This window comes from Gossypium arboreum, chromosome 3 (genome assembly GCF_025698485.1).
Source record: "Gossypium arboreum isolate Shixiya-1 chromosome 3, ASM2569848v2, whole genome shotgun sequence".
NCBI lineage: Eukaryota > Viridiplantae > Streptophyta > Magnoliopsida > Malvales > Malvaceae > Gossypium > Gossypium arboreum.
This window is the reverse complement of record NC_069072.1, coordinates 1,459,082-1,486,049: the sequence shown is the minus strand read 5'-3', so window position 1 is coordinate 1,486,049 and position 26,968 is coordinate 1,459,082. Positions and strand designations below refer to the sequence as shown.

General features: G+C 31.8%; 3 protein-coding genes, 1 long non-coding RNA gene and 1 pseudogene across 5 annotated transcripts; 1 reads left to right on the top strand and 4 right to left on the bottom strand.

The window, feature by feature from the left end:
* Positions 1 to 379: 379 nt before the first annotated feature.
* LOC108475674 (protein DETOXIFICATION 46, chloroplastic-like) lies at positions 380 to 4,452 on the bottom strand (annotated as a pseudogene).
* A 427-nt stretch (positions 4,453 to 4,879) lies between these two features.
* On the bottom strand, positions 4,880 to 11,440 carry LOC108474808 (protein DETOXIFICATION 46, chloroplastic). Its single transcript, XM_017776831.2, has 14 exons — positions 10,678 to 11,440; positions 10,472 to 10,566; positions 9,571 to 9,679; positions 9,366 to 9,421; positions 8,334 to 8,389; positions 7,313 to 7,451; positions 7,084 to 7,221; positions 6,554 to 6,622; positions 6,355 to 6,465; positions 6,109 to 6,237; positions 5,945 to 6,022; positions 5,760 to 5,831; positions 5,242 to 5,304; positions 4,880 to 5,155 (listed from the first exon to the last, which is right to left on the bottom strand). Exons 1-14 carry the CDS (start codon positions 11,102 to 11,104, stop codon positions 5,054 to 5,056), a joined length of 1,644 nt encoding a protein of 547 aa, XP_017632320.1. The 5' UTR covers positions 11,105 to 11,440; the 3' UTR covers positions 4,880 to 5,053.
* A 2,874-nt stretch (positions 11,441 to 14,314) lies between these two features.
* LOC128290521 (uncharacterized) lies at positions 14,315 to 15,136 on the bottom strand. The gene is made up of 2 exons (XR_008280386.1): positions 14,651 to 15,136; positions 14,315 to 14,555 (listed from the first exon to the last, which is right to left on the bottom strand). It is a non-coding gene; the product is annotated as an uncharacterized LOC128290521 (long non-coding RNA).
* Positions 15,137 to 17,591: 2,455 nt separating this feature from the next.
* LOC108476174 (squalene synthase 2-like) lies at positions 17,592 to 23,249 on the top strand. Of its 2 annotated transcripts, XM_017778297.2 has the most exons (14): positions 17,592 to 18,128; positions 18,282 to 18,324; positions 18,632 to 18,721; positions 18,863 to 18,938; positions 19,117 to 19,186; positions 20,038 to 20,181; positions 20,292 to 20,396; positions 20,484 to 20,630; positions 20,752 to 20,827; positions 20,946 to 21,034; positions 21,171 to 21,262; positions 21,371 to 21,416; positions 21,879 to 21,947; positions 22,998 to 23,249. In XM_017778297.2, exons 1-13 carry the CDS (start codon positions 17,934 to 17,936, stop codon positions 21,942 to 21,944), a joined length of 1,239 nt encoding a protein of 412 aa, XP_017633786.1. In that variant the 5' UTR covers positions 17,592 to 17,933; the 3' UTR covers positions 21,945 to 21,947; positions 22,998 to 23,249. The 2 variants fall into 2 exon arrangements, with proteins under 2 accessions (XP_017633786.1, XP_017633785.1); XM_017778296.2 differs by lacking the exon at positions 22,998 to 23,249 and having other exon boundaries at positions 21,879 to 22,133.
* Positions 23,250 to 23,253: 4 nt separating this feature from the next.
* On the bottom strand, positions 23,254 to 26,472 carry LOC108476176 (SH3 domain-containing protein 2-like). The gene is made up of 10 exons (XM_017778298.2): positions 26,102 to 26,472; positions 25,416 to 25,538; positions 25,269 to 25,338; positions 25,034 to 25,185; positions 24,742 to 24,843; positions 24,229 to 24,429; positions 24,078 to 24,140; positions 23,834 to 23,983; positions 23,668 to 23,742; positions 23,254 to 23,577 (listed from the first exon to the last, which is right to left on the bottom strand). Exons 1-10 carry the CDS (start codon positions 26,159 to 26,161, stop codon positions 23,461 to 23,463), a joined length of 1,113 nt encoding a protein of 370 aa, XP_017633787.1. The 5' UTR covers positions 26,162 to 26,472; the 3' UTR covers positions 23,254 to 23,460.
* Between the last annotated feature and the right edge of the window lie 496 nt (positions 26,473 to 26,968).

Here is a 26,968-nt window from a genome sequence, read left to right as displayed (position 1 = left end):
TGATTTTTAAATTCAATTAAATTCTATTCTATTTTTTCATATTATTTTTGGATTTATTTTTATTGTTTTTTATTATTATTTAGTAAATTTTCAAAAGAAAACCATAAATATTTCTAAACTAAAACTTTTAATTACAGAAACTACATTTAATAAATTTTATATAAAAATTTAAGCTATTTTCATTTTCACCATTTTAATTATAAAATATTTATTTTTATATTGTAAAAATAAAATTAATTATGAATTAAATAAAAATAGAATTCAGATTTTTCACATTTTGATTTTGGTCAAAAGCTTTACCTATTATTTTGTAGAATTGATTATAAATAAAATTTGAAAAAATATTATATATTTTTTAATAAAGTAGTTTTCAAATATATTTTTATAAAATTTAATTGATTAAAATATTTAAAATAATTGAGGTAAAAGTTTCAAAAATTTGACCCAACTGTGACAGTTTTACCGAGACAGACGGTGTATAAGTAAACTACACTCTGATTGATCTAAAAAATTGATACACTAAGCAGCTTTTAGCTTCTCCGGTTTACAATTGTTCGATTCTTCGTAGTGAAGTATGCCGGTAGAAGAAAGAAGGCGTTGCAAAGAGAGGAAAAACCGAGCCTAGAAAACGGAAAAGAGGAAGTCAGGGTTCAAGTCAGTCCGAGTACCGTATCGTATGCATCATTGAGAACTGAGGATATGGATTTTTACCCATTGAAATCCTAGGAGTGCATACCAGCAATCCGGCAAACCGTATCCTCCGCTGCTTACCAGCTGATACCAAGAAAAACATTAGAAATTTCCAAATATGCAGAACGGAGGGTACGGAGATATTACCAGTAGTACAACGGCACCCAACGAGAAGAATCCGCTCATTGATAAGCTTACAAATTTAAGGTCTCGTCCTGCCTGCAAATGAACAGATACTATGATATCGTAATATGATCCAGAATATAGTCGCCATTAACATTATATATATGGCGAACTTCTAGCCAAAGACTTATTTTCCGAACATACCAACAATGTTCCCTCGAGGCTATGAGTAGCCGGTGTCACGGCTAGCGCGACAAAATACGGTGCCAACACTTTGTGCATCTGCAATTAAAAGCATTTCTTCTTTTCAACTAAACGTTCCTTGTATTCGAAGTGACAAAGAGTAGAGACAAAGTAATACCTCTCGGGATCAGTCCTTTCTTGGGACACATAGGAAAAATGAAAAGAATATAAAGAATGTTGTAAACTCGAAAAATGCAAGGACTAACCTCGTGTATGACCTTCCCATCGGATGTGAAGATATTGGGAAACAACCAAGGAACTGATGTTCCAACTATACCCAATAGCAGTCCGAGGCTAGCTCCAATGATGACAAGTGATTTTAGCAGCATTCGAGCCTAGTGAATGTTATAAAGTTGGTTATTATCGAGCAAACAAAACTCACAACGGAAGCTGCATTCCACACATTCGTGATTGAATGAAAATCTATAACCACCGTATAAAGATATGGACAATTCACTAAACGAAAACCGGAATCCCATACCTTTGGTAAATTTTTGTTGATACCATAAAGCAATTCCGGCCTAAATGACTGTGCGGTTTGGGATAAAGGCTCACCCCATACGGTGCCATACAATAGGTTTGGATCATGACCTAGAGTGAAGCACAGACTCGTAATATTAAGACCGATATGTTTTAACATCGGAAAGCAAAAAGAAATCAAAACTAATAGAGAGTGTTCAGGAACCTGATGAGCGGCCCCCGTGTGTGTGCCCATATTTGTCGCGAAATAGATAATGAGTGCGTAGAAAGCTACCTAAATAAATAAATAATCAAATTCGAGTATATAAAGCTTTAAAATAAAATGCATCCAAACCTTTGCCATCAGCATTATGAACACCGGGGCAGCAAGTCCGAAAATCGTTTGAAGGTCATCGAGGGACGGAATGGAGATGGTATATGCATTATATCCTTTCTTGTTTAAAGAGGTGATCATCATGTAACCAGCAACAACCTGGGAAGTTGACTTGGTTAGCAAGCAACGAGATTCAAGTTTCGAGCAATTCGAAACTAGAAGTTCGAGAAAGAATCTACAAGCACATAAAGGGTACAATAATGATGATTAAATTATGAAATGTAAACGCCGAAATGTTCAATGAATATACTTGTGACACCATTGTTGCCCAAGCAGCACCAGCTATACCGTAGCCTAAGAAGCTGCAGAGTACTATATCCCCAATTCCGTTTACAGCACTAGCAACAGCCAAGGCCTTTAAAGGTCCCCAAGAATCTTTCATGCCGAGACTGTGTGACAAAAAATGAGAAATCGGAGTATAAAATACACGTATAAAAAATCTGACCACGAGCAAAAGATGCCATTGTAGAAACTTAGTAACAGCATAATACGATTGCAAATTAGTCTACCTTGCACTTTGAGCAACCCATCCAACAAGAACTGCAGGCCATGCCAAACCACGAATCTATCACCGGAAAAGATTTAAATGCAGTTAAGACTGAAGGAAATACGAGAAGAATTAAGCAACAGAGCGGACGATTCATAAACTGCCACAAATGATTAACAACAAGAAACATATAGCTGAATGCTTGGCAATGTTTTATAGAACAAGAACTTATGAAAACGAACCTGAACATACGTGTTTGCTGCTGGTACAATATGAGCATTATTCGGCCCCGTAAAAGCTGGAAATAAAAGCATGAGAAATTAAACAGCCAATTGGAACTCATTGAAGATCATTCTTAGCAAGAACGAAACAAAGCAAGCTGAATATCAAAAAATGGCTAAACCGGAACATCGAAACACGTAGGAGAAAACAAGCATAAGGCATGAGGCTATGCTGATTACCTGCTAGGGCCCATGAACCAAAAAGTTTAGTAAAGAAAAGCATGAATAAGCCACCAGTCAAACCAACAAAAAGTAAGACAGAAATCTGGTGCTGCACTTCATTTTTATCCTGCACCATGGAGTCTAGTTCAATACCAATATATATGTATATATATAGGATAAAAGTATCATGAAGGGTACTAAACTAGGAGTCAAATTGAATTTTGACTTCTTTACTAAAAAAAGACAAATTAGTCCATGTATATTAAACTAAAGAGCAAACTAGTCATTATGTTAAAAATTTCATCGCTTTTTGCTGTTAAAAATTGATCTTTATACGTCAACATGAGATACACGTGGCATGCCACATGTCATTATCTGATTATTCTGCCAACTAATTCAGTTTTTAACAATACAAATAGATAAAATTTTTAACTTAAACTACTAATTTACTCTTTCATCTAAGGCATAGAAATTAATTTACCCATTTTTTAAAGTAAAAGGAACAAAATACAATCTAACAACTAAGTGTTACATGGTAGCTTAGCTATAGAACAGAGGAAGATCATAAGCTATATCAGTTGCATAAATGGCAAAATCAACACAAGAACAACAGAAGATAAAACAAACACTCCAAAATACATGACAGAGCTGCAAATAGCTTGGTCATACACGCACACGCGCACATATATATATATATATATATATATATATAAATGCAACTATTTATCAGGTGAAAACACTCACCTCTCTAGCAAGAGAAGTGGCAACCATATTGGAAGTAGCGACAGAAAGGAACATAAATACATAACTCATATAATCACATAGAACTGTTCCAGGCCCTGTAAAACTCCCAAACAACAACAATAAAAAAAACCCAATTCATCAGCTAACAGTCAAGTGAGAAATGAATACCCAAATGAAAGGAAAAAAGAAGGGCTTTTTACCTAAAGCAGCAAGCTCAATGGAGCTTCCTTGACCAATAACCGCAGTATCAATTAAGCTCATCAATGGCCCACAAATCCAAAGACCAGTTGCAGGTCCCGTAAACATCACTATCTCCTTAATTTGTCTCCATAAACTTTGGGTTCCCAACATTTTATCATCTTCTCCTTCATTTACTCGGTCGCACAACGGAAACCCACCATTTTGTGTTGTGATTTCAGTGTCGAGATGGGATAGTTCATGGCTAGAAACAATGCAGTTCTTGATGAAACGATGGACTTTAGAAGGGAAACGAGGGAAACCGAGATGTGGCAATGGCGGTTTGGTGGAAAACGTTGAAGAGTAGCGAAAATACAATGGTTTAAGGTTTGGGTTTTTCAATGGAGGATAAAAGAGAGGTGTAGCTTGCATATTTTTCTCAGCTAAAATGGAGTAGCAGAGAGTTTCGGCGTTGGGACAAAGAAAGAACAGTTGAAAAAGCTTTGTGTTGTGGTTGTTGGGGTGACTCCTTTTATTTTCTTTTTATTGCAACTTGGCCCAACAGAGATCCCCCAGTTTTTGGAACAATCTTGGAATCTACCAATGGTACCTCTTTTCATGATTTTGATGTAGAGACTGTTAAAGATCATGGTCTCTCTTTCCATATCTGGAAATTGCAGACCTCTGCTTGTTTTGGTAAGTATTGTTTTATTAGATTAGTTTATATATTTTATTTTAAAATTGGATTTAAAATGTAAGTTAATTATTATTAATATTAATAAAATTTTTCATGTTAACTAAAATAAAAGTGAGTTTTTTTTTTAAGTTACACTGATGAACTTAATATATATTTTGACAATATTAACCATTAAATTTAAATTTTAAAATTTTAAAATAAATTAAATTTCAAAATGTGCATTAAAAGTTGGTATAAATGTATTTGGATGTTAAATTAAAACTTATTTAGCAAAAAATATTAAGTGTAGTAGAGGACGCAAAAATTAGTATTAATTCTGGAGAGTGCACACTAAAATTAGTATTAAAATTTATATACGTATAATTGATTGAACCTTAATTTAGTTGACACCATTGCGAGTGCAACAATTAGGAATAATTAAATTTGAAAAAATGTATTTTTCTTTAATTTAAGGATTTAAAAAATTATAAATAGCAGTAAGAATTGAATAAAAAAATAATTTACATATATAAATATAGGTGCAGTCCTTAATCTTCCAACTATGATTTGCTGTGGAAGAATGTCAAAATACATCAATGGCATGGCGGATTCCGAAATTAAGAGGCTTTCATATCCTTCAATTCGAATCGTGTCAAGTCTTCGGAATACAGTATGCCGTTGGAAGAAAGAAGACGTTGAAGGGAAAGGAAAAACCGAGCCTGAAAAAAGTTCGAATCTTCAACATTTGAATCATCTGAAACAGGTGGCCTTAATACAAAATCTAAGAGAGGTTTAGTCTTTTTACCCATTGGAACCCCATAAGTGCAAACCAGCAGCTCGCCAAGCCACATCCAGTAGAAGTCAAAAGCTGGTAACAAATTAAAGTTAGGATAATTTTACTGCAAAATCTGATCAGCTTAGGTAAAAGTATCATGAAAGCCCGTGTACTATGAATTAGATCGCATTTTGTCCCTTCTCAAAAAATGGACAAATTAATCCCTATATGTTAGATCAAAGAGCGAATTGATTCTTCTGTTAAAAGTTTCATCTATTTCTACTATTAAAAACTGATCCCTGTATGTCAGCATGAGATCCGATTATTCCGTCAGCCACGCTAGGTATTAACAGTACAAATAGATAAAAATTTTAACAGAAGGGACTAATTTACTTTTTGATCCAACACATAGGGACTAATTTACCCATTTTTTGAGTAGAGATGCAAAATGCAATCTAACTTGTAGTACAAGGGACTCCATGGTACTTTTACTAATCAGCTTATCAGATAAAGAGTGGTAGATAAGGAACAAGAAAACGGATCTCTACCGGTGGTATAAGCGCACCAAAGGCAAGGCATCCTGTCATTGACAAGCTAATAAATCGAAGATCTCGTCCAGCCTACAACAGCAAAATGGATTTGTAGCACGAGTTGTCATTGCTCGTGTATAGACAACTGGCAAACCGAGTTGATGTGATAAGAGATATTCAAATTTAAATTTAAAGAAACATACCAGCAAAGTGCCTTCAAGGCTGTGAGTGCTTGGGGTTATAGCTAATGCCAGAAAGTATGGTAATAGCACCTTGTGCATCTACAAGGACACAAAAATTAAAAAGATCCACATGCCATTGATGTATAAACCTCTTGGATTACATGTTCAAGAAAACATGAACTAACCTCCTGGATGACCTTTACATCGGGTGTAAAGATATTGGGAAAAAACCGAGGAACTGCCGTTCCAATAATCCCCAATACTAGTCCAAGTGTAGCGCCAATAGTGACAAGTGATTTTAGCAGCATTCTAGCCTGTTTGATATGACAATTCGAAACATGTTAGGGACATCCAATATGATGGTGTACTAAATAGGGAATGCGATATATTACCACTGCTGAGGCAGGGAAATTAAAGTTGAGGTCACGGACCTTTGGCAAACTTCGATTGACTCCATATATCAACTCAGGCATAAATGACTGTGCGGTTTGAGAGAGAGGCTCACCCCAAACAGTGCACATCGCGTATGTTTGAAGGAGGACCTGGTGTGAAAATGGTGTTACTGATTTTCAACAATGCAAGATAAAAGCAGACAAGTGACCAAAAATCACGACTGTGAGTAAATCTAACCTGATGAGCAGCAACAGTGTGTGTTCCCATGGATGTAGCGAAATATACGAGGACAGAATAGAAAATTACCTAAAAGAACATCAACGAGTCTCAGGTGAAAAGCATATGGTTATGAATACAGGATATTGGGTAAAAGTACCATTAAGGCCCTTATTCAAGGAGTCAAATTGCATTTTGCTTCTTCTATTAAAAAAATACACAAATTAGTCTCTATATGTTAGATTAAAGAGCAAACTGGTCCTTCTATTAAAAATTTCATCCATTTCTACAGTTGAAAGTTGGTCCTTGTACATCAGCATTAGGTACACATAGCATGCCACATGGAACTGTCAGGTTATTCAATTAGCCACACCAGTTTTTAATGACAGAAAATGATGAAATTTTTAACATAAAAGAACCGGTTTACTTTTTTATTTAATGTACAAGAACTAATTTTCCTTTTTCAGTAAAGAGGAAAAAATGCAATTTGACTCCTAATACAAGGACCTACATGGTACTTTTATCCAAGATATTGCTATTAGAATGTAAACCTTTGCCGTCAAAGTTACAAATACTGGACCAGCAATTGCTAGCACGCTCAGCAGCTCTTCAAATGTTGGAATGGAGATGGCAAATGCATTGTACCCTTTCTTGTTTAGAGCATCAATCATCATATAAGCTGCAACAACCTAAAACTTATGTCGGTAAGTGGATGTGCCAAAAAGTATTTTCCGGTCAATGAACAGCTGTATATATGGGAATTTTGGGTTCGTTCAGCACCTGTGAAACCATTGTTGCCCATGCCGCTCCAGCGATACCATAACCTAAAAACATGCACAAGGCAACATCACCAATACCATTTATGGCACTGGAAACAGCCAATGCTTTCAAAGGTCCCCAGGAATCTTTCATGCCAAGGCTGGGAGATAGAAAGAGAGTGTTAAGACTAACAAAAATGAAACGAAGCAACAAATATTCACAATCTTGGCAATTCAACAACATAAAATCCATCAGCAATCAAGCTAGAATAAATCCTACTAAACGGGTATGCTGATATATTTGTAAATGAACTAAAATATCTCTTTTAAAAATTAAGGCAGAATGTCAAATTTAGCCCTTTTCCTTTTTTGAGCTAAATTTTACCCTAAACCATTTCAAATTGTTGAATTTGATCATCAACTTTTCAAAAAGAGTCAAATTGTGTTTTTAACAGAAATGCTAACTAAAACATTAAATTTTTAAAATGGCAGCCCGCATGACAATACACGTGTACTTCATACTAATTTTTTGAGTTTTTATTATCTTTTTGTTTTTTATAATTTTTAAATTATTTATTGACGTGGCATGTAAGACAAATAGTATTATGTCAGTATGAAATATACATAAATTGTCACACAGATTGCCATGGCAACATCATTAAAAAATTAATTTTTTTAGTCAGCATTTCCACTAAGAAAGGTGATTTGACTTTTTGAAAAGTTAATAGTCAATTTTAGCTAAAAAAAAAAAAAGGGCCAAATTAACAGAATGGTGAGGGCTAAATTTTGGCACTATGCCCAAAAATAATTAATACGAAGATCATAAGTAACCCAATAGCTTCTTAATTAATATCCTTGGTTAGAGCTGGACAGTATAGCCTAGGAGTTTAGCTAGGGCTTCATTTCTGACAGATAAAAAATAAAATAGTGTGTATGCATCACATATTACAGTGTGCCAAAACACACAAGACAACAAGAACAATGCACATCAAATTCACTCAAACACAAAATTAAAAAGGAGGAGAAAATGAAATATATCGCACCTGGCACTTTGCGCCACCCATCCAACTAGAACTGCTGGCCATGCTAAACTTCTAATCTGCAAACAGAAAAGACTTTGTTTCAATTAGAACACGATAGGAATAATTGAGAATGACAACAAGAGAAGCTGTAAGAATAAGAATTAGACAAAGTTCAATTCCACTAGTTGCCGTGGAAGAATATCTAGCCATAGGAATGACTTAAAAACATTGGCAGTAATAGGATTCTAGTAGCAGATGTCACCCAACCAGATGCAAATACTAATGGCCTCAAGAAAGCAATTATACCTCCGGTAAAAATACCATGGAGGCCTCTGCACTAGGAGTTGGATAGCATTTTGTCCCCTATACTAAAAAATGGGCAAATTAGTCTCTATATATTAGATCAAAGAGCAAATTGATCCTTCTATTAAAAATTCCATCCATTTCTACTGTTAAAAACTGGTCCCTGTACGTCAACATGATGGATACGTGGCACGTCATATATCACTATCCAGTTATTCCGTCAACCATATCAGTTTTGAACAGTCCAAATGGATGAATTTTTTAACAAAAATGACCAATTTGCTCTTTGAACTAAAGTACAGGGACTAATTTGCCTATTTATTTAGTAGAAAGAGTAAAATGCAATCTAACTCCTAGTACAAGGGGCCTCCATGGTACTTTCACCTTATACCTCCGCTTCTCCATCACATGATAGATAAACACATGAACAGATAAAATCAGATATAACACTTCAAGTTCCAAGACCTATTAAAGATGGAGGACTTTTAGGGAGACACTTTAACCAGGTACATATAATTCTACATCCCATTAAATAGATATAACCTATAACAAAGAAAAGTAAGAAATCTTCAAAAGAATCGTGCTTCGTTATTCCAAAGAGCATTCTCTCAAATATCTCTGAACCATGAACAGTCATGAGGAAAGTAAAGGAAATAGAACTGATTTAAAGAAGGTTTATGTGTATAAAAAGGAAGCCTACTAAGAACATCTGAAAGTTTAAATAGGAAAGAAACATAGAAGAAAATAAACCTGAACATATGTGTTTCCAGCAGGTACAAGATGTGCATTCTTGGGTCCAGAAAAAGCTGAAAGGGTCAAAAATGGCAGAAGGGGTTCATTTTTTATTGGGATTCTTTCTATCTATTCATAAGTTGAAACCATAGATGTGCCCACTCAACAAAATCAGTAAGCATCCTACATTTTCATAATCTGGAACCAAATAAAAAAGCTTTACCTGTTAATGCCCATGAACCAAAGAATCTAGTTAAGATAAGCATCAAAAAGCCACAAAACAACCCAATAAAAAGCAGGATAGATATCTGATGCTGAACTCCATTTTTATCCTGCAGCAACAAAGCATTGTTAATAGAGTTAAAGCCTAAAACACAGCCTTAAACACAGTGAAGCAAATAGAAACAGATTATTCAAAGTATCCAAATGCCAGAGTGTCCTTGAAAAGGAAGACCCAACGTATATCTCAGCTTGCAGAGTGATTAAATACAATGAAATAATCAGGTAAAAGTATGATGGAGGCCCCTATACTAGAATGCATTTTCCCCCTCCACTCAAAAAATGGGCAAATTAGTCCCTGTACATTAGTTTAAAGAGCAAATTGGTCCTTTCTTTTAAAAATTTAATTCATTTGTACTGTTAAAAATTGGTGTGGCTAACTTTATAACTATAATTATACATGGTGTGTCACATGTATATCATGCTATATACACGCTAACATACAAGGACCGGTTTTTAAAAGTAGAAATGGATGCAATTTTTAACAACAAAAAGAAAACCATTTTTTTAGTAGTCGAAGACAAAATGCAATTCAACTCCAGTATTGGGCCCTCCATGGTACTTTTACCGACAAAGCCATGCAATAATATTATATCAAGTTGCAGCATTTAAATGAACAATATGCAGAAAATCACGGTGCTATATAAATGATGATAAACTCCCAAGTTCCAACCCCATTCTTTGGTTAAATCAATCAACAATCATGTTAAGTCATAAATTTAATCCTTTATATTTATATAAGTTTACTAATCAAGTTTATGTTTACACTAACTCGGCTTTCAGATTGCATTACTGGTATTACAGATAAAAGCAATAACACGCGCAATAATGTTGAAGAAACTAACCCGTCTAGCAAGAGAAGTGGCCACCATATTGGAAGTGGCAATTGAAAGGAACATAAACATATAACCTGTATAATCACAAACAACCGTTGCTGGACCTGCCAACAATCCATCCAAATTCAATCATTCACTCAAAAAATTCTCCTTCAATAAATAAATAAATAACCCAAAATTTAAAAAAAAATCAGGGAATTCATTTATTTAATCACCTAAAGCTGCAAGCTCGATTGAGCTTCCCTGACCAATGACAGCAGTATCAATAAGACTCATCAAAGGCCCGCAAAGCCAAAGCCCAGTAGCCGGTCCAGTAAACATCACAATCTCTTTCATTTGATTCCATATGCTCTGATTTGCTAATCCCTCTCCCTTGATTTCCCGGCTAATTTCCACTTCTTCTTCTTCATTTTGTTCTTCGACTAAATCTTCATTTTCATAACTCAGTTCCTGGCCAGGGCTAATGCAGTGACGGCTAGGATTTTGAGGCGTCAAATTATGTGAAAAAGACAGTAAAAATGATCGGTGAAAAGGAAGGGATGAGAAAGTGGATCTTTTAGGGATTGAAGGAGAGAGTTTGAGATTAGGGTTTGGGAGATGAATGGAAGGAGGTTGAATTAATGTCTTACTGGTTAACATCATTCCCCCTTTTTTTGGGTTTAATTTAAGCGGAGAAACCCTAATTTAAAAAAAAAATTCTGAAAGATTTCAAAGGAAAAATGGAGGCAAATGACCAAAGATGATAAATAAAAATAAATTTTTATTGGAATGCTTTGAAGTGAACCACTGAAATTTGGACTTTCAAAGGTTTAGTTTCTTCAAATATATATTGTTTTTTAGATTCTCTGAAAATTCGCATGTATTTAGATTCTTTTTAGCGACGAATACACAAATTCTGTCACTAAAATTTAAAGTCTATATCGGCTGTTATCTCTGCTTGCACTCCTCATCATCTCAAGCAGCTAAGGTTTTCAAAATCGGATTGATATTAATCCATCATTTGATTAATTTGTTGATTTAATTGATTTAATTTAATTAATTAAAAATTAAAAATATTAAAATTTTAGTTTAATTGTCTGATTCAATAATTTTTTATAGATTATATTTATATGTATCAACAGGTTTAATGTTATTATTCGTACCAACACTTCAATTGATTTTTAGTTCAATCAATTTAATTAGTCGATTCGATTCAAATAATCTTGATTAGATATTCGACATTTAACAAATTAATCACTCTTTAAAAAATCAAAAAATTTAATCTATGTTAATTTTAAAAGAGAGTAACTAAACAAAATTAATCACATTAATTAATATTTTTATTAATTATACATAATTTAAATTGATATAATAATAAATTAAGCACACGATGCTTACATATTCTGTTAAGGAGAAATCGTAGGTGGTGTGTGCAGCAATGATTACTCTTGTTAATGGTGTGATAGTTGTACAAACAACAACAACAAAAAAATAATAATAATAACTATGGATGGTTCAATAATCATATAAAAAAGGGGTAAATTGCAGTCAATGTCATTAAACTATTAGTAAATTTACATTTTAGTCATTCAATTTTAAAAAGTAATATAATATTACTAAACTATTCGAAAATTTTCATTTAAGTCACTGATACGTTACAATATTGTAAAAGATTTACAATTTTCAAGTGATGACATAATCAATAATAAAGTGTCACGTCCTCATTTCTGAATAAAATTTAAATTTAGGGACTAAATTTAAAAAATTACTAATTTCGAGATTAATGTAAACCACAAAATGTCTAGCGATTGTATTAAAAAAATATAAATTCAAAGAATAAATATTGTTTAAAACTAAAAAGTAACCACAAGTTGATATTTCGTTGGCAGCTAAGACACGTCAGCGGCCAATATGTGTAATAATTGATGCTAGCCAACAAAGAATTAGACATTGGCATTTGGATATTTCCATGTCAAACTTTTTTTTTTTCTTTCTGGTCGGATTCTGATTGATCTTGAAAATCAGAATTCAAATCACATCGAGTAGAATATAAATATTATAAATTTCATGTTTCCTATTGGATAATTTATTTGTTTGTGTCAATTTATAAAATACAAATTCGAAAGTCAAAATATATTCTAAGTTTATTTTATTTTCAAAAATTTAGACTCTTTACTTGTTTAATTAAAAATTAAGTCTAATCATTATCGCTATTAAAATTTTTTATTAAATTCATTAGCGTGATATTTTGAAATTAATATATATATATTTGTTAGTTATATAACAATAAAAATAACATTGAAAATTTTTATATATTTTTTCTTAAAAACATTCATCTGAACTTTTCATTATAAAATATATTTTTTGTTTGAATATTGTTCCTAAAAAATTTGACATTGGTATTTTGATTAAAATAGTTAACAATATAGATTAAACTCTAAATTTTAACATAGTTTAAAGGTTAAAATTAAAATTTGATCATCGTCTTATAATATATAAAAAAAAAAAGCAAGGCAAATCTAAAAGAAATAAAAAGTCACATATACGTCTCTAAGGGACCAAAGGTGAAATTTAATCCTTTTTGTAAAATAGAAAAAGAAAGGAAGGAAGCACGGGTGAGAGGCCATGTGAAATTTAACCATATTAGAGGGACTAAAGGTGAAATTTAACCATTTTTGTAGAAATAAAAAGTAAGATGATGAGAGAGCCACGTGTCCGCAAATGGAAGGCCTTTGGAGCCTTCTTTTATATATATAGATAGGGGTTATACACATGGTGAGCAAAAAGAAAAATATGAAAATTCAAGGAAAATTCGCAACGTGATTTTTTGAATTATATTGGAACCATCCATCAAATTAAAAATTATTTTATAATTTATTTAAATAAATCAAACAAACTAATTAAATCGATAATGAATTAGTGATCAATTTAATTATTAATTCGATTTAAAAACTTAACTTTTATGTTTGTTTTGAATGTAATCATAGAATATTGTTTTGCCAGGGGTCACACATAGGTTTCAATCTAATTGGCAAGTAACTATCATCTATATATTTATTATAATATTATTTTCTAAAATATTTATTAAGTGTGACATTAATATATTTATTTACATAATATATAATTTAATTTTTCGTTCTCTAATATTTTCATTAAACATGTCAACATTTATTATTGACTAAACCGGTCAACGAAGATCTTTCATTAACAAAAGTTCAATTTACATAATTTCGATCATAGATAAATAAAGTAAGTGTAACTTTTTCCATACAGTATTTTCAATTTTTTTCTAAAGAATGCTCTTTCGTTTAAACAATTTACTCACAAATAATTATCAGCAAATGTTGTAGATCGAGAGATGAAAAATCAATATTCTTTAAATTAAAATTTAAGTTTAAATCTCGTAAATGATTAAATCATAAAAGCATTCATTAATGATTAAATCTGAGCAATTTCTATTAATAAAAGGCTCAATTTATTTTATTTTGAAGTTATGTCTAATTATCAAACATGTCATTGATCGAGTTACAAGAAATTCCTTTTTTCCTTTTTTTTTTTGTAAAATTTTAAATTCAAATTCTGTAAATGAAAGAAAAACTCTGTTATTTGTTTAGGGATCTATATGACTCAATTTCAAATTTATTATAGATAAAAGTATAATAGAAATTATTATATTAAGTTAAATTATATTTTGTCTCTATTAAAAATTGGATAAAATAGTTCTATACATTAAATTAAACAGTAATCTAATCCTTCATTAAAATTTTTATCCATTTGTACAGTAGAAATAAATTCTTATACATGTGATACGTCACGGGTAATTGTCTAATAATTTTATCAATTAGGCTCATTTTTTACAATAAAAACAAATAATACTCTTTAATCTAACTTCAAAATTAATTAATTTGTTTTTAATAAAAATAAAATACACTTTAATTCCTCCATTATATTTAAAAAAAAAAAACCTTCAATCAAACAGTCGACATGGCTGATCTTATATCAGATTGTTCGACAATTCCCAAGAAAATTATCATATGATTCATATCCATACAACAGATTATAGGAAAAAAACTCCACCGAACAATCAGGCCCACGAGATCCTTCCAGAGTAAATCTAATACCAATTTATTTAATTAAAAATAAGATTCATCAACGATTCAAGTGCAAAAAAAAAAAATCAATAAAAATGGAATCAAACGGATCACTGACCTCAATGTTTCTTTTCTTTTTTTTTTTCTACATTTCTGAAAAAGCTCAAGAAACATGGCTGCAATTGAAATTGCAGATCAGAAGCTTACATCATCATCATCGCCAACGGTGATCTTCGCCGTGATTAACAAATGGATACGAGTAGCTACCCTAGCTTGGGAAATTGTGGAGCATCCAAGCGAGTTTTATCTATTGTTGAAGCTCAAATTAACGGCGATGAAGGAAATCCCGTTATATCCACAGCAATGGCGTTTCTGCTTCTCCGTACTTTACTCTCTCACCAGTTTTGCTTTCGTTACTACGCTGATTCACTCTTATGAGCTTAAAAAAGCTGTAAGTATTCTCTTCACTCACCACTAAAATTTGTTATTCGTTTTTGGATAAATCAAAATTTAGTCCCTCATGATTTTTAAATTTTTAAATTCTTTCACTCCACTTTAGTTTCAGATTTTCTTATCATTTTAATAAGTTTAGATATGATTTGAGGTAGTTGAGTTTGAGTCCGAAGATTATTAAGTTTGAGGTTGATAATTGACTTAAGATTAATCAAGCATATGTTTTTAACTTTGAGTTTGGCTCGAGATATAATTGAGTTATTCAAGCTCGATTAAGATTGTTCATCAATTTTTGTACTCGAGCTTATACTCGGCTCTATAATTAAGCTTAAGATTAATAATACATATTAAGGGCAATAATGCGATTCAATAATATAAAAATATGAAGAAACTCGATAAGGCTTGTGAACCATTTAAATTAAGTATTACTAGACTCGAATTCGACTCAATTAATAGCTTAAGCTCGGCTCAATAATTATTGAATTAAGTTTAAATTTTTTTCGAGTTGAACTCGAGTAGCTTGCAAGTACTAGTGTTTCATTTACACACCTAAACATGATTATGTGATGTTTAGAGTATCATATCATTACATAAAATTTTAAAATTTTTACATAAAATATAAAAATATACATAAAAAAACCTCATTTATAAAACTATTCCAAAATAATAATAAAATTTTCAAATATACAATATATATATATATATATATATATAAATTAAAACATATTTTAAACTTTTTAAGCTAAATAAGTGTTAAAGTATACGTACATATACATAACCCAATTATATAATTAATCTAATGAAACATTGCATTTTTACCCTCTTACAATTTCAATTTTAATTTTGATCACTTCAAAAATGAGAAAATTATAATTTAACTCTCTTATTAAATTATAAAAATTTAAATTATACAATATTAAAATAATAATTTATAAAATTAGAAGTTAGTAACGTTTAAAATTATTCATAACTCCTCCCTAACTTATAAATAGGAGGATAATGCGTTTCAACACACTCGAACTCATTTCCTCTTACATTAACAATAATACCCATACCAATCGAGTTAAGACTCAGTTAACTATATTCTTAAATTTAACCTTTTAAATTAATAGAAGTACACCTACGTAATCCATGAAAATAATATTAAATACTTTATAGAATATAAAATGTTTGAAATGGTCCATATTTTGGCAACTCTTGCCAAACTAATTTAATATAAACAATAGTTAATGGAAATTAATGAAAATAAAAGTTAGATATTGCTATTAGTCCATGTAGTTTGCAAAATTTGTATATTTAGTCATTATATTTTAGTTTGATCATTTTGATCCTTGTACTTCTTAAATCATGAAATTTTAGTTCTCACCAAATGGTAACTATTACATTTATTAAGTTCTATCATTTTTCTAAAATCTGATACAGTAAACACATTATCATATATGTAATGTCAAGTCAACTTATATTCGACATATTATTCATTAAAAATCCAATTAATAGATTAATGTCAGGTATTTTCGTTAAGACTAAATTTTTAAATTTGAAAAGTATGGGAATTTAGGCTGATCCAATTAGAGAATTTGGATTAATTCTACAATTGTACGTATAGTACGAGACAAGTAATTAAATTTAACCAAACAAATTTAACTGTTATTATTTGGGTCAAGACTAAATTTTCAAAATTTGAAAAGTACAAAGACTAAAATTGTCGATTCAAAAGGTATACTGACCAAAATTGATCAAATTAAAGTATAAGAATTAAATTAATCGCTTTTGTAAAGCACATAGACTAATAATAGAATATTTATTTTGGATAAAAAAATTTAGAAACAATTATTTACATAGTTAAATTTTTATTAAAATTGTTGGTGGGATATTTTTATTTTTTTTAAATCTCACTTAGGAACTATGTAATAATAAAAGAAAAATTTTGCAATAATTTTAAATTTTTAACAGAAAAAGTTTAACAGATTTAACAATTAAACTTGTATTCTTTTAAGGTAAACTACAACTAATGTCATTAAGTTATTAATAAGTTTACGTTTTGGCCACAGGACTTCAAAAAGTTACAAAATAGTCACTGAATTATGTGAAAATTTTATTTAAGTCATTGAATTATTTAAAATTTTATATTTGTCACTAGATTGTTGAGGTTTTTTTGTTTTTGTTTCACTGGCGAGCTCCAAGTAAAAAATTGATGATTGGCACAACGGATCAATACCCATCAACAAGTAGAAGAGCATACTTTGAATCCAAGTCATCTTCAACATCGACTATCAAATTGACTTAGATCTAAGGTATGTCATTCTACTCATCGATGAGTATCAATCTATCGTACTGATCGTCGAATTGTTGCTTAAAGTTCATTACCCAAACTTTAAAAGAAAAATTAACAGCCTAATAACTTAAATAAAAACTTTCAAAAAATTCAATAACTTAAATGAAACTTTTTGAATAGTTTAATTACTATTTTTATAATTTTTTACAGTTGAGTGATAAAAACATAAATTTACGAATAGTTTAATGGCATTGGGTGGAATTTACCCCTTTTTTTTTCCAGCAAGCTGGCAAGTCTAAGAAGTCCAAATTATTGTATAAAAATATTCCAAATTTCAACACTTTCCTAACCACTAGATTTAATTGTATCTGTTCGCTTTCCACTTGTTCAATCAATCGAATCTTCAAAAACAGGTCGAAAATCAATTAAATTTTGACTCAAAATCAACATTTAAATTTTTTTTAACGGAGGGGAAAAAAAGAAGACAGTGAACAGGCCAAAACCAAGCATCATTTCAGTTAAAACTATATAAAAAAAGCTCCAATTAGTATCTTCCAGTATAAAATCCAAGAACCTCAATTCCTCTCTTTGAAAGTGTACGATTTAAACATATACCCAGATTTTAATTTTGTTGATTTGGGTTTGATTTGAAGAGAGAATAAAAATCTTTTCAATGGGGAGTTTAGGAGCTCTTGTGAAACACCCAGATGATTTTTATCCATTGTTGAAGCTGAAAATGGCTTCAAGGCATGCCGAGAGACAGATCCCATCAGAGCCTCACTGGGCTTTTTGTTTCTCTATGCTTCACAAAGTATCTCGTAGTTTTGCTCTCGTTATTCAACAGCTCGACACCGAGCTTAAAAACGCTGTAAGCAATGGTTATTTATTTGAATTTTATATTGGTGTCGTTTGATTTCATAAATTTCTTATCAATTTCGATGTTATTTATTGACGGCGCTTTTATTTTGCATGTATGTATTGATTTTCTGATCTCAAGTATTAAATTGTTGTGGTTTTTCAGGTCTGCATATTTTATTTGGTTCTTCGAGCTCTTGATACTGTTGGTTTGTTCTTAATCTTCAACCTTCTATTTTTATTTGATGTGATTTTCCCATTACTGTTGGTTTGTTCTTAATCTTCAACCTTCTATTTTTATTTGATGTGATTTTCCCATTTTGTATAAGTTTCCATTGATTCTAAATTACTAAGAATACTTTGTGCATATTGGCCTCATTGCATGCTAGATTTAGGGTTTAAATTATATAATCTATAAATGATTAGAGTAATATTTTGCATATTGGCTCATTTCTTTAGATCATTACAATCAAGTGTTGATATGTACTGATGTGTTACTTTTTTTTTTACTTGCAGAGGATGACACTAGTGTGGCAACAGATATCAAAGTTCCTATTCTTAAAGAATTTTATCGTCATATATATGATCCTGATTGGCACTTTTCGTGTGAGCATTTTGAATAATTTTCCTCCTTCAATGGGGGATTTCTGTTGATTTTCTCTGGAATTTCGGCTCATTTTGTTGCTGAAAACTTACGGGTCAAAGAATCCCGGTTCATTTGCTTATATAGCTCTCTTTCTTTTTCAGGCGGTACGAAGAACTACAAAGTTCTTATGGATGAGTTTCATCATGTATCTACTGCTTTTTTGGAACTCGAAAAAGGGTTGGTTATTAACTTACTTTTTCTTTATTTTCTTTGTTTTTGCCAAGATTTCAATGTGATGCTAACTATATGTGTTTATGTCTTTATCTGGCAACTCAGTATCTTAAACGAGGTTCAAGTTGTTTTTGCTTGTGATTTCGACCAAAAAAGAATCAATGATTTTTGATTGATTTTGCAGTTATCAGGAGGCAATTGAGGATATTACAAAAAGAATGGGTGCAGGAATGGCAAAATTTATTTGCAAAGAGGTTTGTCATGCATGCATTGTTTATTTTAACCTGCTTTTTGTTGAGGTGTGGGACGGAAAAGACGGGGTTTTATTTCAGTCAACAAAATTCTGGGTTTTCCCTCAAACAAATATGTTTGCGCGCGTGCGTGTGCATAAGCTAATCTGCATTGTTATTTTAACCTGCTTTTTCTTGATGAACACTGATCTTCTTGTTGAGGTGTGGGAAGGTAAAGACAGTATACTATTTCAGCCAACAAAATTTGAGTTTTCCCTTGAACAAATATGTGTGTATGTGTTAATCTGCATTGTTATTTTAACTTGCTTTTTATTGATGAACACGGTAGTCTATTTCAGCCAACAAAATTCGGGGTTTTCCCTCGAACAAATATGTTAGTGTTTGCATGTGTGTTAATCTGCATTGTTTATTTTAACAACGCATGCATTGTTATTTTAACCTGCTTTTTGTTGATGAACATGGTACTCTATTTCAGCCAACAAAATTCAGGGTTTTCCCTCGAACAAATGCATGTGTGTTTGTGTGTGCTAATCTGCATTGTTGAAAAGACAGTATTCTATTTCGGTCAACAATATTCAGCTTTTTCCCTTGAACAAATAGATATATTAATTTGCTATATCTAATATGAGTTACTGGACAGTGGGCACTGAGCTATACCTGGATGTATGAATGAGAAAAAGGTTTATTTACAAAGAATCAAAGACTGGTTGATCTCTTCTATATTGTCTCTTACCGTATATAAGAACTTAACCTCTCAATCTTAGCACTAAATCATACGTATGCACGAAAACAAATTTTAAATGTGTTCATATCAACATATATATGATCCTGGAAACTTGTGTTTTATATTGCAGGTTGAAACAGTTGATGACTACGATGAATATTGTCACTATGTAGCAGGACTCGTGGGATTAGGTCTTTCCAAACTTTTCCATGCATGCGGTACAGAAGATTTGGCTCCCGATACTCTCTCCAATTCAATGGGGTTATTTCTTCAGGTATTGCTCTGATACGCGAATGAAGTAACTTTTTTCTTGTGCATGGATTTCGACAGTTGCTTGAAGATACGATTTTTTAACCATGTGTTTTGGATCTAACAAAATTGCAGAAAACAAATATAATCCGAGATTATCTCGAGGATATCAATGAGATACCAAAGTCGCGTATGTTTTGGCCTCGTCAAATTTGGGGTAAATATGTCAACAAACTTGAGGTATACCCAAATTTCATTGAAGTTTGAGTAACTTTACATGGAACCGCATTTAAATGGGTGTTCCCTTATATTAATTTTCCCCCGTAGGACTTGAAATATGAGGAAAACTCGGTCAAGGCAGTGCAGTGCTTGAATGACATGATTACTAATGCTTTAATACATGTGGATGATTGCCTAAAATACATGTCTGCTTTACCTGATCCTGCAATCTTTCGATTTTGTGCTATCCCTCAGGTTCGAGAGAGAGTATTTCTTCTGTTATCTTATATTCGCTCTTGTATATCATTCAAGTGGCATGTTATCTTCATTAAATCATGTACTGTTATTGAATTGACTTGGATTGTGCTATTACTAGGTCATGGCTATCGGAACACTAGCCTTATGCTACAACAACATCGAAGTCTTCAGAGGCGTAGTGAAAATGAGGCGCGGTAAGCTATTAGTCTCCAGAATTGTTTTCTTTGAAGCTTATAGGCACAGACGCTTTGTTGAAAGTGAGGCTTAATTTGTTGGGTTGATGTCAAGTTTATCTTCGGGTTGTGTTTCCAGGTCTCACTGCGAAAGTCATTGACCGAACCAACACGATGGCTGATGTCTATGGTGCTTTCTATGATTTTTCTTGTATGTTGAAAGCTAAGGTACGTGATTCATTCTTAACATTTTGATAAACAATATTTATATACCAACTTTGAGAATTTCGTCGAATGCATCGTACTTGTATGTCGTTTTTCGTGGGGTTTCATGACAACGAAAGTGCTTCTGTGGTTATTGTAGGTCGACAAAAACGATCCTAGTGCACAAAAAACATCGAGCAGACTTGATTCGATCCTCAAGACTTGCAGGGACTCAGGGGTCCTGAATGAAAGGTTTATCGAAGTTGCATTATCGAAATTTATGGTTGATGCTGTTATTTTCGTTTAAAAAAGAAAAATCATATCTTCGTACTTACATTTTTTTAAATGGGTTTTGGGCAGGAAATCTTACATAATTCCAAATCAGACCAATTACACTCCACTTCTGGTGAGTGTCCATAAAATTTTTGGGTAAAAGTACCATGTAGGTTCTTATATTAGAAGTCAATTGAATTTTATTTCTTTTACTTAAAAATGGGCAAATTAGTTTCTATACTTTAAGATCGAGAGCAAATGATCTTTTTTGTTGAAAATTTCATCTATTTTTACTGTTAAAAACTTGCGTGGTTGATGGAATAAGTAGAGACGCCACATGTACCTTATTCTAATGTACAAAGATCAAATTTTAATAGTAGAAATAGATAAAATTTTTAATAAAAAAATCAATTTACTTTTTAATCTAACGGGATTAATCTGTCAATTTCTTAAGTACAGGGTACAAAATGCAATTTACCTTTTAATAGAAGAGCTTTCATAGTACTTTTCATAGTACTTTTATCTAACATTTTGGCATCCTTGTGGCTATTTTTCAATGGATATTTACTGATTATTCTCATTTGACCTAATGCAGGCTGTCTTGCTTTTCATTTTACTGGCCATTATTTTTGGCAATCGAGGCCCCAGTGGGCCAAATTAACTAGTAAGTTCTATTACTTAACAATGAAATTCATTAGTTTAGTAAAAGGATAAAATGTGTTTTAAGTCTTTGTACTTTTTGTATATTTCGAATTTAGTTTTTTTACTTTTATTTCAAGTCATTTAATCTCTTTATTTTTAAATTTAAAATGGAAGTCCAATTGTTAATAAAGTTAAAATTTCTATTAAATTCAGTTTCATTACGACTTTTTTTTTGTGTTACATCACTATAAAGTGAGTATTTTTAATTTCAAAATATCACAGCAATGAATTTGATAAAAGAATTTAAAGTTAAACGATAACAAGACCTAAAATATTGAAATTATATTTTAATTGTCTAGTAATTATCAAAAGGTTAATATGCAATGAGTTTCTATACCTTTAACAAATTTAGAATTTAGTCCATATATATTAATTTTTCAAAATTTAATTTTTTTAGATTTTAAAATTCAAGCATAATAGTCAGCACTAAAGTTGTTTATGGCCTGAGTCATTCAGCTTGAAAGCTTGTTTGAAAAAGGTTTGAAAAAAGAGTTTAGATAAAAAAAAAATAAGGACTGTATAGAAAAATGGGTCAGTTTTTGGATAAGATTTTTTTATTTGGGTTTAGTCTGACTCAAATTTGCAATAAAAAATTATTGTTTTTTCATATTTTGCTGCTGTTTAGTGTTATTTAAGTATAAAATTTTTTAAAATTTATTTTAATTTGTTAGAAAATATTTATTTAATATTTTAATATATTTGATATATTATATTTAAAAAAATAAATATAGGTGGATTACACTTAGCTTTAGCATTGGTATTTGAGTCGGGTTTAAGTAAAAATTTTAGACTTATTTTTTGGACTGAGTTGGGCTCAAGCTTAATAATTGAGCCTAAAGTTTTATTCCTTCAACAATGACAATTCTAGATTGCACAGTTAATTTTTTTTTTTTTGTTAAATATAGGTTTATGTTGAATTTTTAAAAATAAAAATAGAAAGATTAACTTTCGAAATAGGGACTTGTGGCATATTGATTAACCCTTCTTGTTCTCTTTGTTTTCATTTGTGCAGGACCATGCTTTAATTAATAATAAATAAAATAATAAATTTCTACGATATGGGATATGTGGTAGCATTCTAATCTAGCTTGAAAAAGTTTTTTTTTTTTCTAAAAAATTAAATAATATAAAACATCATTATCGGTGTATTAGAAAAATGAAGTCTTGTTGTACATATTTTGTTGAGTGAGGTTTACTAATAAAATGGTATAACGCTACCGTTTTGGTTGTGCATGTAATAACAAATGCAGACATTTCTGCAAAATATATTCTAAGTCAAAATACATCATGGTACGCTTTTTTTAAAAAGAAAGATAAATAAAAATATAAAATGTATTCACATAGTGAAGGATAAAATTCTATTTGTGAAAACTCTTCAATTAGAAATACACATATAAGGCACAAAACAAACAAATATGGAAGAGAAAGATGCACGTACAAAAACGTCTTCTCCGACACCGATATGCAGAAATGTCTTAGAAAACTTCTGCCACTTTGCTTGCAAGAACACGTTCCCTTCTTTCGATGTATCCGAAAGGGAACCAACCTGCTTTCCCCTTGCATTCTCCCTCGGCCCACCCGTTGTTCGTCACCTGCCAAAATCCATGAGTTTATAGAAATCAAATCCTTATTGGATTATACTATATCCTCATAAATTGTATAGGAAAGTAAAGCAGTTAAACCTTTCGAACAACTACGAAGTCACCAACTGACAAAGAAAGCTCCACGTCGGATTCACCATTATACGTATGCATTACCTGGAGTAAATACATCAATTAGTCAGCCGTTGAACAGATTAGAGTAACTTGTTGGTTCAAAAATGATGGTGTAAGGAACTGAGTTACAAACCTCGCCTAAAAAGTAGCCCATGCTATCTGTTGAACCGTTATTTGTTTGGGACGCATAAACTCCGTTAACTTCCTCGTATGTTGGAGGTGGAGGCATGGTTTCCATACTTGGGGGAGGAGGTGCTTCGATTCGTTGTCGTTCGGATCTCATCTATTAAGAAGACAGGGCAATTATATTGTGTGAATATTGGTGGTTAGTTCTAGAAAGAGAATATTGAGAAAGGATTCAGTAGCAAAATTCATACCTCGGCATCAAGCTGATCAAGTATCTGAAGGACTCGTTGATGATATGTACGTTCAGCTTCAATCTTTTGACCCGAGATAAAATATCAAAATTAAGTTCATAGACATCCCAAATAAACTAAAGTATTTTATATGGAAGGAAATTTGTATTACCATACTAATAAGTCTCTGAAGTGTCAACCTCTGTTGTTGAGCTTCAACTGCGGTCATTGCTGCAACAGCTTCTTTTCCCAATATTGCCATGTTTGACTTTAGGTCTTGCAGTTTTGTCTCTGCAGATTCCAATTTCATGACAATCTCAGGATTTCCCGATGTTTCCCTTACTCTAGCTTGGCGTTTCGAAACTTCAATTGCCTGTTTAGGTCCAACGGAGGGCGTAAATATATACTTATATACAATTTTCATAATCATAACACAAGGGGCAAGTATTACTCCGTACTGAAAAACAACACATAATGTATATCACTCTTGACAAATCTCTAGAAAATGCAAACATGTATAGATTGGCAGAAACCCATCTCCTCAACCGATTATCGGCTTCAAGCATTTCTCATTATGGACCTAATTATTTGAAACTATATATGCATAAACAAGTATATATTCTTCTAAAATTAAAACAAACAGAGATATCTAATTGATCAGTAAGATATTGTAGCCTATAAAAACCTGTGCTTCAGCTTCTTGTCGCATTCTGTCATAACGTTGAGCAAGATGCCGTGCATCCTCCAAAGGAGCTCCCATTACCATTGCTCTTAGTGGCTCGGCAACCTAACAATCAAATTAATCAAAATATTAACCAAAAGCATATACACAAGAAAAGAAAAAAATGAGCCATCCAAACACACGCCACCAAACAGCTTATATTAACTTACATAGAAGTCTTCTTCCATGGATTCATGAACTTAGCAACTTAACATTCTAGTATTTTATGTTCTAATAATGAAAACATTAAACAAACCTGTGTGCCAAGAGCCTTCAACAGATTCCCGCGTTCCTTCTCCATTTGAGCACGAGCACGTCCATACCCTAAAGCAGCTTTCGATAATGTATTGCCACTGGTACAAGTATTTTCAGCACCATATTTCCTGCTATCATCAGACAACTTTGTTCCTGTTGAAAAAAGACCGATTATCTACAAAATGGAATTCTAAAAAATCAAGTAGTAAATGCTGACAATATATCATTCAACTCACCTATTTCAACTTGTTTGGACCCAGTGACGATATATCCTTCAACGCCACGAACAATATCCCTTTGAAAATGCTGCAACACAAAATTGACCAAGTTAAACGAAGAGAACACACAAAAGAAAAGTTGATGCAAAAGAACAACTTAGCAACCTTGCCAGCACGGGTTGAGACATAAAGCTTCTCGAGTTTCTGATGTTGCTGGAGTTCTACCTCATCAGTAATTACGTTATCTGAACCTCCATATCCCCCAGCACCGAACTGTTTAAAGACAGCCTGAAGTAACATTCAAGGAAAATAAAAGTTTGAGTTAAAACAAACTAAGCTCCCTGCAGGTAGCAATCTAAAACAAATAAAACAAGTTTCTAATGGATTTCAACAAGCAAAAAGTTTTCCAATATTTCAAATTCATATTTCGGTTTTTTATCATTCAATAGAAACTTAATATTGAAAAAAAAAGAATGCTGATTCAAATTACATCCTCCAAATTCAAATTTTCAATTTATCTAATAAAAATAACATCCAAATAGCTCATCACTTTCAGTTTAATACTCACACAAGCAGTCCAATTATTTCCACAATATTTCAAATCGATTCACAAATAAAAAAACCGCTATAAATAGATCCGAAACTTAGTTCAAAATGGAACGAACGCATAATCGAAATAAAGAAGACTAACAATAAAAAAAATCAGATCGAAGACAAAAATGAAAAAGAAAATCACTGAAAGTGCAGAGAAACATCATGGATGAAACTAAGAAATCAGCGTTGACTTGGATCTAAATCAAATTTGAGCAAAAAGAAGGAAAGAGTCCAAATTAGGGGACAGAGATAGAGGCCTGTTGTTGGCGAGCGACTTGTTCTCGAAGCCGAGTGGCTTGTTTTCTGATTGCTTCCATTCACCGGCCAAATCGGAGATTTTTTCCGATTGATTCGTAGAGCTAGAAACGGGAAATAGACGGAGCGATTCAAATCGTCGAAACTAATCGGTTTTTTGGATTTTTATTTATTTATTTATGGTTTTTTTCTGCTTTTGAGAGAGGGTAAGGTTCAATGAAAGAGCTTTTTTCGGTATATCACGGTTGGCAAAATTTGCATGCGTTTGATTTTGAAAAATTTTAAGGTAAGAAAGTAGGTTGTTATGGTGCAGACGTTACTATTTTACCCTTCCTGAGCTCGTCTCCTTGCTTTTTGAGTTTTCGAATGTTAAGACTTAAGACTACCGATCTAGACATGTCTACTTACAATAAAAAATTGGGTAAACTACACTTAAAAGGTTACTAAACTATTATAAATTTACGTTTTAGCCATTTAACTTTTAAAAGTTACAAAATTATCATTGAATTAGTCAAAAGTTTTTTTTTAAGTTATTGATTTTTAAAATCATCATTGTATTGTCTTTTCTATTCACACCGCCTATATCCCGAGCCAAGACTTTAACTCTAGTCACGTGTGACCTTAAGCTCTGTTTCAATGACAATGAGTTTAAGTCAACTTTCAATCCCATATGGCCTTAATTTTTATTCCAACTATACTTTGGAGAAGCTTCAACACACTTAGCCTAGGCAATCGGAGAAAACAAACACACAAGTTGAGAGAATGTGAGTATTTTATTACTCAAAAGCTAGCTTGAATATGCAAATATTTGCCCTAAAATATTAATACCATGAGATTATTACCCTCTTTTTAAAATATATTTTCTATCA